Source organism: Homalodisca vitripennis, unplaced genomic scaffold, assembly GCF_021130785.1.
Source record: "Homalodisca vitripennis isolate AUS2020 unplaced genomic scaffold, UT_GWSS_2.1 ScUCBcl_3113;HRSCAF=8424, whole genome shotgun sequence".
NCBI classification, from domain to species: domain Eukaryota; kingdom Metazoa; phylum Arthropoda; class Insecta; order Hemiptera; family Cicadellidae; genus Homalodisca; species Homalodisca vitripennis.
The window spans coordinates 59,589-76,127 of record NW_025779270.1 but is presented as its reverse complement, the minus strand read 5'-3'; the positions used below and the strand labels follow the sequence as shown (position 1 = coordinate 76,127).

At 36.2% G+C, this 16,539-nt stretch overlaps 1 protein-coding gene across 1 annotated transcript in view; it reads right to left on the bottom strand.

The window, feature by feature from the left end:
- Positions 1–16,539, bottom strand: part of LOC124372416 (E3 ubiquitin-protein ligase SHPRH-like) — a 58,526-nt gene continuing 41,987 nt past the window's right edge. The window contains exons 14-18 of the mRNA XM_046830815.1: positions 7,878–8,033; positions 6,623–6,883; positions 1,516–1,626; positions 627–781; positions 1–433 (exon numbers count right to left, since the gene is read on the bottom strand). Of these exons, the coding sequence (XP_046686771.1) occupies positions 148–433; positions 627–781; positions 1,516–1,626; positions 6,623–6,883; positions 7,878–8,033 (969 nt within the window). The 3' untranslated portion in view covers positions 1–147. The remainder of the gene's footprint in view (positions 434–626; positions 782–1,515; positions 1,627–6,622; positions 6,884–7,877; positions 8,034–16,539) is intronic.

Sequence of the window (16,539 nt, the reverse complement as noted above, 5' to 3'; positions counted from 1 at the left end):
CATGTTTTACATTTTTATGATGTTAAAAAAAATACTATTATCTAAAACATATAATATGTAATACTCATACATATTTGCTATTACTATGAATAGAAAAATAAAAATGAATACAACTATATTTTACACGGAATAAACTCAGTGTACGGCTCACAGCTCATCCCCACTGTCCGCCTCTTCCTCACCGATCAGTTCACTGCCGTCCATCGTGTCCTGCTCTCCATCGCTCTCACTGCCACTGCCACTGTCATCACTGTCCACCGCCACCACCGAAGGCCCAGGCAGTGACAGTTCTAGGTCACTGGTGAACAGGTCTAGCAGCTGCTGCAGTGTGACGCAGTCGTCACTCCACTGCTCCGCCCCACTCGCTGCCACCGCCGCCAATATCCGCTCCTCGATAGTCTCCCGCACGATGAATCGGTGGACCACCGTCGGTCTGCAAACGGCACTCAGTTTATTTATCAAGAAAATTATTTTCCATCTGCCCCTAAAACATACACCCTAAAACGGTTGTGGAAATTGTACACAAACTTCTGACACGTCCAATATTGGATTTGTAAAGGTCAAAGGTTTCCAAAGTTCAAAATTTTAGGTCAATAACAATACCAAATGATGCATAATTTACTCACTTAGTCTGCCCTATCCGGTGGACCCGGCCCACAGCCTGCAACTCCTCAGCAGGGTTCAAGATGGGCTCTACCAAGAACACATGGGTGGCCTCCACAAGGTTCAAACCTTTCGCACCAGAGCGCAGAGGCAGCAGCAGCACAGTCACGTCTCCTGTCTGAGGAACATCAATGTACAACATTTTAGTGGCTTGTTACTGAATAATCAATTTATTTTGGGGTTAGTTCTTAAGAATGGTTCGAGGTTTTTACTCAAGAAGTTCTGGATGCTTTTAAGTGGCAGGTGTTTCCACACCCACATTACAGTCTGGACCTTGCACCCAGCAACTACAACCTGTTTCCAGCAATGAAGATCTAGTTTGTGACACAGCGCTTTGACGACAACATGGAACTGCGGGAGAGTATGACTATCTGGTTGAAGTCTCAGGTAGAAGTTTATAACGCTGAATTTCAAAACTAATTCACCGCTATGAAGAGTGCATACATTTTTGTATCACTTTCAAATGTATATAATACAATTTTTTTCTTTTCAAAGTATAAGTATTTTTGTTTACGTCAAAATGTAACCTACTGGATAGCACATGTACACGCAACAGCCTAGAATAAGATAATACGGATACTCCAGAATGCAGCGTTTAGCGTAATTCCAATGGTAGGGGCATATCCTTGTGCAGTCTTTTAAAAACTTTTATGCTGCGACACTTAAAACTTGTGTCTGTGGTGTGAACAATGATTATTTCATAACTAACACAACTACTCGTATTGCTGGCACTCTTATATGAGAATGAACATTAAAAAACAAAACCAATCTCTAAGTTCAAAATGAATATGTTGCTGAATATTAACAATGATTATTAAAACTACATTATTAGATTATTAGATTCACTATTACCTTGAATTCCTTCATAAACTGCCGTTGTTTGAGTTTTCCGGATTTCATCCGCCTGAAGGTAACACTGTTTTCTTCGAATGCCTCCGCCAACAAATCCAAGACCTTCTCCCACTGCAAGCAAATACTCCAGAACTCACTTTGTACAACAATAATAAAATGTTTTAAAACCTTTCCATTTTCCCTCAAAGTTGTGAATGAATTGTACCTTGGCAGTGGCAGAATAAAAAGAAAACTGACAGAACTAATATGTGGTTGATATGTAGTAATTTATTAATAATATTCTTTCATGTACATTTACAACATCCTGATGATTGTTTGTCAATTTGTGAATAATTATCGTTTAAAATTCTACTATAAATAATTAATTACAGAATGATTTTTTAACTATACAGGGTGGCGCAAAAGTCACTGGACAGTTGGTTAAAAGAAGAAAAAAATAACAGCAAGACATAGTACAATAGTTTTCGTCCGTGATATATATATATATAAATATTTATCTCCTGTCACTGTTCCTTCAAAAAAATATGGTCCAAGTACGCCAAATGATGTTATTGCCCCCAAACACTCACACCAGGTTGATTCAGCTGTTGCTCTAACAAAAGATTGGCCACGTCAGACCAAATAATTTTATTAAAAAGGTTAGGATCATGTTTGTGTTGGTTAAGCATCAATCCACAAAACTGAAGTCGTCGATCTGGATCATCTTCAAGTAACCCATGTAATAAACGTGGAATGTAAGATTTATAATTCTGTTTGTGTAACATTCTTTGCACTGACCTTCATGATAAATCCAGCTCAGATGCTAATCGTCTGGTCGATTTTCGAGGACTTTTGGTTACAGCTAAACATACCCGTAATAAATTGTCATCAGTTGAGACTGTTGTTAGGCGGCCAGACCTTGGTGCATCCATAACAGATCCATGTTGTTCAAATCTATCTCGTATGTTGTACACTGTTTGTCTAGATGGTGGTTTTGATCTAAAGTGTATTCCCCATTCATTAACAACTGCAGTAGCACCACTTTTATAAAATGTTTTTAAAGCAAAAATCCTTTCTTCTTTCGTTAACATTATGACTAATGTTTAACAAACATTCTATTAGAAAAATAATAATTCGGGGACTACAGCTTTAAACATGTGTTCCAGATGAACTCACTAGTTCGATTGTTGTGAGTTTCATTGCATTGTATTGCCAACTTAAAAAGGCATAATTACCAACATTTAGTATTACCAACATCACGGACAAAAACTATTGTACTACGTCTTGCTGTTATTTTTTTCTTCTTTTAACCAACTGTCCAGTGACTTTTGCGCCACCCTGTACATATCATTAACAAAATTACATTATATTATATTGTAAATTGAGTACAATACATCAAGTGCAGGTGGCATATTAAAATTTAATGTTACAACATTTTGGTACATGTTACAGCACCATATACTCAAAAAATCTATATATATAATGAAGTTGTAGTACAACTCCATTAATCCGGCATCCTACAGTAAGGCATGCTTGGCAATACAGCATGCCTTTTGGAAAAAGTACAATTTTCCTGCACAACGCAAAACATCAATAATTTAATACGCAACAATATTTTTTCCGTTCGTGGTGGACAGAGGGTTTAGGAGGGTGTGGAGAATAGGCTAGGTGTCATATTCAGCCAACATCGTGTGGTATCGAGTCAAATGACTGACCATGGCCGTCGGATGTCAGCCTGAGTAACCGGATGCATTTTCGTATCAATTCAACTGAGTCTAGTAATGGTAGGTAAATTTCACAGTTAATGTGCTCAGCACAGGTTTGTGATGGAAGGTTGATTCTAAACAAGTGACGTCTCGCCACTGCCTTCTGTGATAGGCAAGTAGTGTCTATAGAGGCTAGCAGTGGCAGTACAGGGCTGTGATGAACTGGGATCAACACGCCCTCGACCTTGACTATTCCAACTAATTCTTGGGATGCATAGCCTATGCAATTTAAATAATAGACCGTCTATGAATAATAGAAATTTACTGTGATTTTATTTTTATTATTGACGCAAGTGAATAAAAAACAAGCACTTTCTAACTAGCATATGCTAGGTCTAGTAAGTATTTGGTCAAATCAGTGTGAATAAAGATTTGTAGAAAATACTAGGGCAAGTCTAGTTGGTTCCGGAAAAACCCAAGCACTTACTCGCGGGGTAGTACATGCTAGACCAAGTAAATGCTAAGTTTTAACGTTCCTGTCACGACACGTTTCTCCCCTCCACTACCTTTCAGTCTACTCCACATCGGTGGCATATCCCTCTTTCACTCTGTTCAACCACGTATTCACCAAGATGTATTCATCATCAGAAGAATCTGACAATAATGATTTTAATAAAATAGAAAAAATTGATCGCGCTCTGTTTGTACGTCTCCTTTCGGATCACAGTGTATTACTTAGCAAATCAAAAACCCCTGCTGTGATGAATGCTAAGAAAGAAGCTTGGGAAACCTTACGTTCTGACTACTGTGGTGCATTGGGGAAACAAGTTACTGTAGGCCAACTAATAAAAGCATTGAACAATGTGAAGTCTACCGTCAAGAAGAAGACTGACGTAAAAGTAACGGGAAACAGGAAAATAAAACTACAACCGTGGGAGAAAACATTCTTGGAGTTGATAGAAGATGATAACCCAGTATTCCATAAAATCCCGGGTAATGTTTCAGTTGGCACAAGTGCCGGGCCCCCAGTTCAGCAACCAACCAGTGACGACATCCAAGAAAGTTTGCCGAATACAGAAACTGAAGGGAAACCAAATAAAAATGAAGAACCGAAGAGCCAAGAAACAAAGAAGCCGATGAAAACTAAATCTGATGCCGACCACCACAAAAAAAAGATCAGAAAAAGTGAAAAAATGGTGTCGAATCATGAAGCAGATGAAACTAAAGACCTGTCCACACCGCAGTTGCAAAGGATTGTTTTGTTGCAACAATACAAACTGAATAAGATCAAACTGGAGAAGGAAACTATATTGTTGGAAACCATGAAGAAGCAAACCATTGAAAAGTCTACTCAAACTGATGTAACTGTTGATGATTGCCATACTCTATTCACATTGTAAGCTGCATAAGTTGTATTTTCCTTTGGATTGTAATTCTTAGGATTATAATTCTTACCATTGTAATCAAACTTGTAATTTGAAATAAATCAGTAATGTGTGAATAAAAACTAGTATATAAAATAAGATGATTTTATTCAGTAAATAAACAAAACCCATACCCAAAAAAAAATATATATATATACAAAATTGTGTGCAAGTAGGTGCTTGCGTGAGAAAAACATGAAAACGTTACTAAGTTCAATTTAACAAAAAAACAATTTCCTCACTGAATATTCAAATACGCCAACATATTGGCACGCTTGTCTTTGCCTCTTAATGTTGTGTCGGGATTTTCATAACGATCCACCCCAGGTTGGTCATCTTCATTTGGGACGCTATCAAGATCCCCATACTCAAAGTCATCCTTTAGATGCTTGGCAATGTTGTGTAGCACAGCGCAACTGACTACCACTTGTGGAACGTTGTTTAATGCAACTCTAACACAGTTTCCCAGGATTGGGAATCTCCTTTTTAACTGGCCAAAACATCTTTCTATTATAACCCTTTCTCTAGCATGGATTAGATTGAACTCTCGTTTTTTATGCGTTCGTGGAGGCTTGAACGGTGTAATCAACCACGGCGATAAACCGTATCCTGAATCTCCTAAAAGACAAACTGCTCCATCATACTGTGACACAATGTCTCTGACATGACTATTCCTCCACACTCTGCCGTCGTGAACACTGCCGGGCCACTCTGCACTAATACTTGTAAACTGTTCCAATGCATTGCATGTTGCCTGGACATTTATACTAGGATATCCTTTTCTACAAATATACTCATCACCGTGCAGCCCAGGCTTTTGTATCTCAATTTGAGTACAATCAAGGGCACCAATTACAGACGGCAAACGAAAATGTCTCTGCCACAAAACTTTAGCCTCGGTCATATCTTCAGCTGTAGTTGGAAACCGTATCCAATTGTGTGATTGTTCAACTACTCTACTCATCACGTACCTTATAGTCTTGTTGGCAGTAGTACGATGTACACCCACATCTTGAGCTACACCAGACTGAAAGCCAGGATCACCCACAAACCTCAGAAATATTTCCATTTGCTGTCTTCTGCAAATACCACCGCCACGAATATCACTTTCTTCAAGAAACTGTGCCGCAAGGAAATCAACACTCTCACTGTTAAACCTTAACAGTTCTTTACAATTACGTTCGTTTATTTCAGAGCGAACAGAATAAATTTTACGTTGACGAATAGGCATAAACTCAGCCATGATCAACAACAAACTGTGGACTGAGCAGACAGGTAGTAAATGCTAGGAAAAAGTCTAGCATGCCCCAGACCAGGCTTGAAAATATTGAAGCATATGCTACAGAACAATCTACTTCAAAAGTTTTATTCACACCATTTTTTAAGCATTTACTACTCGTCCGGGAAAACTCTAGAACTTACTACCCCTAGCAAGTGCTAGTGTGTTTATTCACACAAAACGTAGCATTTACTTAAGAAATCCCTAGTATTTGTTTATACTAGTTTTTATTCACATGGCCCATTATGTCTACATTATTTCTCGGATATATATCCAATAATCCAGCATATTTGATAATTCGGCATGTCTTAAGCCCTGACCGTACCGGATTAACGGAAGTTTACTGTACCTATAATAGTAGTAATAGTAATAGACGAAAATCACAGTGAAAACTTACCCGAGTTAAATAGCAAACATATCAACTTAAGTTTAAAGAACTTCAAAAAATCAGTTGGACTTTTGGCTTATTGGGTTGTCAAAAATTTACAGAGCGGCTGCCTTTTATTATTTTTTGATAAAAATATCGCAATTCCTCAGTCTAGTTTTACAAAAAACTATAAGCAACTATAATATTTAACACAGATTACCATGATAATGCAATCAGGTTTTTTCTTATTCTAAATTGAGGTTCCTAGCTCATTCATTCCCTGTTACCTGGTTTTTCCGGTCAGGTGGCCAACCTGAATCAGGCGCAATTCTATCATACACAAGGTACTTACCGCAGAGAACACAAGTATCTTCACGTCACGCTGTTGGCTGATGAGCCGCAGTGTTTGGCTGACGACAGCATCAACTTTAGTAGAGTAGGAGCCTTTTACTTCCTGCGGTTTGCTGCTCTCTGGCCGGTTCTCCACGTATGACACCTCCTGTATATTGCAAGGTTGGCGACACTGGGGACACAGCAAGCTCACCGATTGTGGCTTCAGAATCAGTGACAGGCACTCTAAACAGATGCTGTGGCCGCATTGCAGCACGGACCACTGTAACACACCAACCAAATGACGTTTTTCATTTATTTCAACTAGGCCTCTGCCTCATGGGGCAAAACTGCAAATTTACCTTTCCTTTATGAAAATTATTACTTTAATATAAAAAAATTACAGTTTTTTTTGCTTCATTCCTACAGAAAAGATTATGTTTAGAACATAAACATTTTTATTATAAGTATATTTGTATTCATGGAAAGGACCACATCTTTTGTACCAATAAACATAATAGTATTGAAACTGATACAATATTATGTTTTTTTTTGTTGACTAGGTTTTTATTGTGATTTACATAATTTTTAGACAAAATTGATCGTAAGAAGAAACATAACAAAAATTTTTGAGCGGTGATACCTTTACTTACAAAATGAAATCAACAACCAAATATATTATCCTTGGTTGCGTTGCCAAAAGTTATTTAGGTCTAAATATTGGTAAGAACAGTTGAATTTCCAATAATTCAATATTTACCAGGAATCGCTATTATAACAAAAATGCAATAAATGGAAATAAACTGAGAAATGATAATATTAATAATAGAATATTAAACAATATTCACAGCTTGATAAGAAAAACTGCTTAGAGCCAGCAAACATCAACATGACCTGACATGACATGATGCGGACCTGTTTGTTGTAAGTTGTAAGTTGTTTGGGCTAACAGATGTTTACCGCAATGTGGCAATGTGTTTTCTAAGACAAAATGGAAAAAAACTTTTTTTGAGTTACGTACTTATGTATTATAATTTTTTGTCGTATTTATTTTTTCATGTAATATTATTTGTGGTGCTAGAGAATTTCTTCTAATAAAATTTTGAAACGTCATGAATTTTAACCAAAAATGTATAAGCAACAGTGTAAAAAGATGCACAGCCGCCCATAAAATGGATCCACAGTAGATGTCACTGGTATTCCTCAAAAAGAAAATTTAAATTTGGCGGCCCAGCTGGTACCCAAAGGGTTAAATCCCTTGAAAGGAGTCTGATTACCTTTGCTGTGAGATCGTTCCGGCAGATAGGACAGATCGCTGCTGGGGCCCCCTCCTTCTGCAGATTCTCCAAGTAACATAGAGTCCCTATCTTCTTCTTGAGCAGAGCCTCAAACTGGACCTTCTCCCCACTCAGCTTCAACAGTTCTGGTTCAACCTGCATAGGGAGTTATGATGGTAATTTACATTGATTATAGGTAAAGAAGTTCAGTTAAATGTTCATAAAAATCTGACATTACAATGTAAAGTAATTAAACAAAAAAACAAAAATCTACTGTTGATTAACTTCCTACATATGGTTTGGAAAAGTAAAGCTCTCATTTAATATTGTTTAGTTTGATAATCTTATTCAACCATATACGTCAAGCTTTATACGTCTTACTTTTGATAAAAAAATTAATAAAATGAGATAACGCAAATAATAAGAGGTTTGTATGAAAAACCTTTACAAATTTCCTTTGGTTTTTAAGTGCAGGAATAACATAATCATTTTGAGGCATTCAATTTCACATTTTTTTCCCTGAGGTAAGCCCACGGATATGCGCACCACTGTTTTTGTGCAACACCCCCAGACCTCTGTTCCAATTTTGCCTAAGTCAAGTTGGCAACCCTGAGTTAAGGTGATAGTGACTAGGCTGGCCAACATCCAAAGATGGCTTCTTGGCTATCGCTGGAATCTTCCTAAGTTTTTTCCTACAATTCTGGTAAGTCTGCATGGTGTATTTATTTATTCTAGCTTTATGGTAATTGTATTTTTATGGTTCATTTTATATACATTATCTCATTGTAATTTAATCCTGTATTATTTTGATTTTCAGTTGTATCGGTTATGCTGTACTCTGTGAGAGATTGTCCTTTTCGAATTCCCTAGCAACCACATTTCTCAAACTGAGTTTATTTCTTTTTTCGTAGAACTCATTCTCTTCTATGGGCGAGTAACTTCTAAAAGATGTTGATTTGTATGTTTAACAATATTTTCATTGCTGTAAAATTTTAATACCTGTATGATCTTTTACAATTACCATTGTATACCTACACACCGGTGTTTCATAAAGTGCGCCGTACACCCAATGGGGAACACATTACTATGCATTTTCTCTTTGCCTTTTTATTGTTTGCCTGCCTTGGTGTCTTTAACGGTTTGTTTAATATGATCCTGTGCTTAAAGAAATACCTCAGACTATGGTGTACCCCGTGGGTGCTTAACCCTTCAACGTGGTTCCACGTGACATTCACAGCTGACTAACGAAGCCCGTTGCGGTGGTTTCACGTGAACGCCACGTTTTCGTGCAGACCGTATGCCTAAGCGACAGTTTGAACTACTCCAAGCGATGTTTTATATTGTTAGAAAGAGGACATTCCATTCTTGATTTTCGTATTCACAGAATATTTTTTTTTATTCAGCTGTTCTAAACCTTTACCAAACAGATAACTCAGTCAGCTGTCTTGCGATATTCCAATACATCGTGTCTGTTGTTTATTGCTGACCGGCTTGTGTTTACACTGTGTTTTATTAGATCTTGTATAATATTAATGTTTTATATTAAGTTTATAGTTGGTACTAGACGTATTGGTTATTATTTTGAGCCTAAATAATACTATTACATTCTTCAGTAAGTGCAAATAATAATGGTAGTAATTTAGTGAATGTGTGTTTGTGAGTGATGTAGGCCTAGGCCTATCTGTGAGTTAATTGTTTTTATGGATAATTTGAACAATTTTGGGTAAGTGTTTTTATAATTTCTAACTTTTAGACATTTATTTATTGTTTATAAAATGTAAAGATATCACAATGTCAAATGGCAGTGACCAAATAGCCGACTGGCTAAATGACCAACTGTCAGACTGTGGCAGTGAGATAGACTTTAGCCTTGGTGTGGAAGATTTGGATTATACACAGTTAGATTGTATTGAAGATAATTTAAATGATGATCAAATGTTGCTGGTTGGGGAAAGTACACCAGAAAATGAAATCTTGCCTCCTAGGCCTAAAAAATCAAAAATAGGTCCCTCAATGATTTGGGAAACCATGGAGGGTTACATTCCTGAAAGAGAAGTTTTTACTGGGCAACCAGGACCTAAATTTTTTCTAAATATTTCCTAAATATATAACCTAAACATATCTGTAAGACTAGAACTAATCAAGGGTCTTATTGAAAAGTATGGCTCAGAAGTCAAGAGGCCAGTCTATGGGCGCCCTTCCATTGAGCCTAAACCAAAACGCCTAGTTGAGGCATTTCATCGAAAATATACCACCTACAGAAAAGAAATCCAAGCCATACAGAGTTTGTGTGGTATGATCCAAACAAGGAAAAAGGAAAGAAACAAGATTTTGGTGCCCTGATTGCCAGGCTGCAATGTGTGTGGGAACCTGCTTCAAGAACTATCACAGCAAATCAAATTTTTGACTGCTAATTTTTCATCTTGATATGAATAATATTCAATATTAATTAATATTGTAACCTAAACAACTGTTTTTATTAGATGTAAGATAAATTAATAAAATAAAATCTTTTACAATATTTACAAGAGGTACATAATGTAATTATAACTAAAATATAGCAATCTATGATCATTAGCACATAAAACTACCGCAGCAGGCAGTTGGTGGGCTTCAGGAAATCCCCACATTGAAGGGTTAATTGTTTAATTTTTTTATGTAAATACATTTTTTAGGTAATCCTTGAGGAACAAAATAAAACATTGAACAAAATTTAACTTATTACATTTAAACACAAAAAACCAATATTTAATACTTTTATTTTTGTGAGGCCTTTCGATAGCAAGGCTATCTTCATCAGACACATCACAAAAGTAAATACAAAAATTTTCAAAATCTTGTAATGTGGGGATTTCCTGAAGCCCACCAACTGCCTGCTGCGGTAGTTTTATGTGAGAAGGAAGGAACCTTAGTTTTTGAAATTTTTAATTACAATCTTCCCAACTGGCAATCAGTTTGGGTGTTAATTCTGGTCCATTCTTTTGTATCTCATCAATGTCTGTACATGAGGTTCAAAGAAACCTCAATCTGTGTTCCCAACCAAGTCAAACATTGGGTTGTTATTTTTGTGTAATTATTTATTCATTTAATAATAAGTGTTAGCGATGGTCCAGACCATACGCTTTTAATTATATGTTGTTATGTAGTTATCCTGAGGTGACTTGGAAAGTTTATGAATTTGTTTTGATTTTTGGCCCCTTTGATATTTATATTTATTTTTTTAACCTTTACTGTGTGGCTCAACTGTAAAAGATGTCTTGTAAAACTTTGAACGGTTAGCTTTTGTAATTTTATTTTGACCTTTAAAACTTAATCTGCTTCTGATGGTTTGCTGGTATTTTTACCACCTCAGTCAACTAGCATAAAAAACTTCCATCAGTTAGTTTCTTGCAGAGCAAAAGCAAATTTCTGATTCCAAAAACGTGTTGTAATTTTTGTTAGTAAAAACGTATAGAGATAATACAATCAACAAACCATCATAGTTTTGTAAACAATATTTTGCTTACAGTTCTGTATCTATGTACCCGCACCATTGTTATTACTTTGTGTATCAGCGGACAGTATTATCTTATTGTGTATTATCTTACTCTTGTAAATATTTTGGTTGCAGTTCTTATCTTGAATGTTTATATTGGCATCAGTGCGTATGTCAGTTGCTCAACAGAAAACTAATAAATGGTTGTTGATTTGATTTACTTCACAATTTGTGTACTTTAACCCTTTAAGCGTCATGACAAATTAGACCTGATCTTTGATAAAGTTACAATTTTTTTTAAGTTTCCAATGTGTAAAGTTAAATTTATTTTCGTTTCTGTATGTTAAAATAGAGTTATTTAACGGTAAATAAAATTTGTTTAGCCCTTTTTGGATTTCCTAGGCTAATTTTTAACTTTTGAGAATATCGTAGAATAGCAGTGTAGTTGTCACTAATATTTTTATCATTTATTCAGTAAATATGGGATTGAAACACAGTTTTATAGATAAACATATACTATATTACAAACCAATAAAATTATAAAAATACAAAAGTAGACAAAGAGTGTTTATTTGGTGGCGGGCTGTCACAACTGACATTCCGCGCGGCTCCCGCAAGCCACTGTTATCGCGTGGACTTTGAACCTTCTTATCGCTCGGCAACCTGTAGGACAGCCTTGCGGGGCTTGAATTATTTTCTTGCTTTCTGATAACATCCTTATGACCGTAGTAAAATATGAAAAAGTGTGGGTTTGACCAAGTAATTGCTTAGAATTACCAAATCTTCAAATTCCGAATCGTCTGGATTCGCCATTCACAAGAATAATGGTAAAAAACACTAAATAAATACTGGAAACTGCTGTATATAATATGAATAATTTACTTTAAAAAGAATAGGCCACAACAGAAAATTAGCGATAACCGAAATACAAATGCGTGTTCCGGCGCTTCTCACTAACTAACTGACTAGATGCCTTGACGGGTAGGGTGGCTCGAAAAAACCTTTTTTTGGAGTAATCAAATTCTAATAGCGCAAAAAACTTGCGCATAGACGTCATTATTAAGGAAAAAATATAAAATAAAATCATTTTCAAAATTTGAAATCGCGCAGAGGGCTTAAAGTTACGAAAAAAATAAAAATTTTGGCAATTTTCGAAAACACGCAAAAATTCAAATTTTAATTTTTTTGGGGTCTAATAGTTAAAAAAGGGTTTAAAGAGTGGCCTTAATAAATATAAATAAAATTTAGACTCATTCCTTTTAAACTGAAACCGCGCAAAAGGCCTGAAGTTGAGGCGTTTTTGTAAAAAAACGATCTGTCATGATTTTTAACGATTTTTAAATATATGCCTCAATCTAAAAATTAGTAAGTTAATATTTTAATAGACTGAAAACCATTCAAAATTGTTCTCCCAACACGGAAAACATACTTTCCGAACAGATAATCCTAAACTGTATTCACGCAAAAGGCCGAAAGTAAGGTACTAGTTAGCTCTCCTCAAAACATACTCCCCTTCCGCTTGGACGGATAGACTCGCCCAGGCTACAGGACACGCGGGCGGTCAGTTGCAAATCATCCGCGTTACTGCTAGTGCTTACGTTGTTAGTGCAATCAAACAGTGATGTGATGAACATTGTGATAAAGTGTTTTTATATGTTGTAATTTTGAAATGGCATGTCCAAACGCTCCCCGTGTCACAAGACAGACTATTGCGTGCCCTATCATCGGTGTGCCCAAAGAACTAAGTGGATTGTCGCTGCCAACATATGAGGACATCCTGCTCTGTTGCTTGGATGAGAAGTATAAACGTTCTTTGTTATTTAGCCCTAATAATAAGAAAGAATTAGGATTTTTAGCAATTGCCGATTGTGTAGCTACTCAAGTAGTTGGAATTTACAACAAGGCCACAATTCAAACAGTCACACACACTCGTGTGGTCCAATTGATCCAATCATATTACAACTCTTATATTGCATTAAAAAAATCTTATAACCGAGACTGTGAAAAAGATTTTTACAAGAAAAAAATTGAGGCTTTCATACAGAATGCAAAAATCAAACTTTTTGATATTGCTGCGTGTAAATGCAAAATAACTTTGAATTGCACATGTGGTACTGTCATCTGTAAGGACAACTGTCCTTTGAGTGTAGCCTGTAAATGTGATAAAACTAGAAGAATTCCAGACATTGAGTTGAAATTTATGTATGATCAAAGAACAACCAGAATTATGGCTATTGGTAGTTTAGATGTACAAGAAACAACTAAATTAAGAAAGAGAGAAGAGCACAATTGTTGTCTCAAGAATCGCAAACTACTTTTGAGCCTAGTACTCCCAGTACAAGCAAAGGTGCTATAAGTGGTTGCAGTAATGAAAAAAAGAAAATTAAGAACAATTTACCAGATGTTGAGTGTGATGTAGGGGTTTTGTTGCCTTCTTCGTCTACACAAATGCGTTCAACGTTGACAACAACATCCTTGATGAGTGACAGGTTCGGGGTGTCGGACAGAGCCACCGCAGCAATAGCTACTGGTGTCTTGCACGATTTGGGAATAATATGTGATGAAAACATAGCAAAAGTAATAGACAGAAATAAAATAAGAAGAGAGAAAGAAAAGATTCGAAAAGTAATTACGGAAGAAGACAACCAGATGAAAGAAGTAAACGCAATCTATTTTGACGGAAGAAAAGACAAAACTATAACTCAGGAGAAGATTGGATCGAAAATGTACCGGAGGACTATAAAAGAGGAACATGTCAGTGTGATAAGTGAGCCTGGTGGTAAATACATTGGCCATGTAACACCAAAAAACGGGACCGGGAATGGAATTGCAGACAGTATTTGGGAACACTTAGAAAGTAAGGGATTTGATATGAGTGCAGTGGAGGCCGTCGGATGTGATGGAACAGCCACAAACACTGGATGGAGAAATGGTGTTATACACAAAATAGAACTTAAGTGTCGCCGTTCGTTGCAATGGTTTATATGTTTGCTACATTTTAATGAGTTGCCATATAGGCATTTATTTGAACACTTGGATGGAACTACAACAGGGCCAGCTTCATTCAGTGGTCCAATCGGAAAACAACTCCCTGGCTGTGAGAAACTTCCTGTTGTAGATTTTGAGCCGATACAATTAGAAGTAATTGATATTACTAAATCCAATCTGAGTAAAGATCAGCAGTACCTCTTAGACATTGTAAGAGCATTCAACACAGGAATCTGTAATCCAGACTTGGCTGCTAAGGATCCTGGACCCATCAGTCACTCTCGTTGGCTTACCTGTGCTAACCGGGTTTTAAGATTGTATGTCTCCCAAACTAGTCCAACAATTGAGTTACAGACTCTTGCAAATTACATAGTAAAGACATATGCGCCTGTGTGGTTTGATATAAAAAAAAACTGGACTGTGAAAGATGGACCGAAGCATATTTTGAAGGTAGTCAAATCAACCAGATATCTGCCAGAAAGTATCAAGAATATCATTGATCCAGTGATTCAAAGGAACGCATTCTTCTGTCACCCTGAAAATATCATGTTGGCTATGATAATGGATAAGAACCCAAACATTAGAGAACTCGGATACAGGAGGATCCTAAAATCCAGAAATGAGCCATTAGCCGAAGGATTCGTTAGAGACTTCATCATACCTTCAATCAATTTTAGTGCAAACAATTATACCGAACTAATTGATTGGTCTACCTGTAAGTTAACACCACCGCCACTTCTGTCTAAGATGTCAACTGAACATATTGCTTCTTTATTGAAAGAAAAGGCCTTACCGGAGTTTAACTACCTCAAGTTCCCATGCCACACCCAGGCAGTTGAGAGGTGTGTAAAACTGGTTACAGAATCAGCAGAAAAAGTGTGTGGGCAAGAAAATCGAGATGGATATATTAGAGCTACCTTAAAATCAAGACAGCTGATGCCCACATTTGATTTCAAGTCAAAATTCAAAGGAGTTTACATCTAATAACCTTTTGCCTATCACAATAACATGCATAATGTATAATAATGATGTAATATGATGTGATTGGCTAATAAATTTATTTGATTATCACTTGCAAGAGTCTTAATACAAACCTAAATATAATATGTTATGTAAACACACGTTAAATATTGAAAATCACAAAAATTATCATAATCATGGAAGATCGATTTTTTACGAAAACCCCTGCATCTATAGGCATTTTGCGCGATTTCAGTTTAAAGGGAATTAGTCTAAATTGTATTTATATTCATTGAGGCTATTCTATAAGACCCTTTTTAACTATTAAAACAAAACAAAATTAAAAATTAGATTTTTTTGCGATTTCGAAAATTGCCAAAATTTTTATTTTTTTCGTAACTTTAAGTCCTCTGAGCGATTTCAAATTTTGAAAATGATTTTATTTTATATTTTTTCCTTAATAATGACGTCTATGCGCAAGTTTTTTGCGCTATTAGAATTTGATTACTCCAAAAAAGGTTTTTTCGAGCCACCCTATTGACGGGAGCTCCCGTCAATGACTTTGTGAAAGGCGCGGGGCCACGCCCGCTAGACAGTGTTTGGCCAATTAGAAGCAACTGCCACTCCCATTGTAACAGAATTCAAGGCAGGGCAAGCCGTCGGTATGTCCCATGACTACTAGAACCATCTAGCAGCAAAATATTCAACTAACATAGCAGTAAGAAAATAAAGAATGCAAAAACGTGGATCCACGGCAATAACGTTTTGAGCTTGTAGTGGCCCTCCGTGGATCCGCGTCAATAACGCTGGAAAGGTTAAACACATTTCCTCAATAAAATACATGTGTGTTTATTTCTTAATACATTTTTATCACAACTATTATAGGATGATTTGACATTTTTATAGCATTATAAGTTTAAAACATGTTCGATAAGTTACATAAATATATGTTATTTTTTTGCAGATTAAAGACGTATATTCTGGAAGCCCATATTATAATCTATCAAATTAAAGCATAAAGAAGGAGGTGTGACTCAATTCTTGCTATTTTCCTGAGCCTTTGCAAATCTCTTTAAAACAGAGTATTCTTGGATTATTTTTGTGTTATTGGGCAGTCTTTAAAGGTTTAAGAATATCAAAAATTGGATTGGTGATAATTTAATTTGACACCTCAGGCTAAAACATCTATTAGGTTTGGGAATTGATTTTTTAAGGTTTAGAATAGGTTTTGAGATTCGA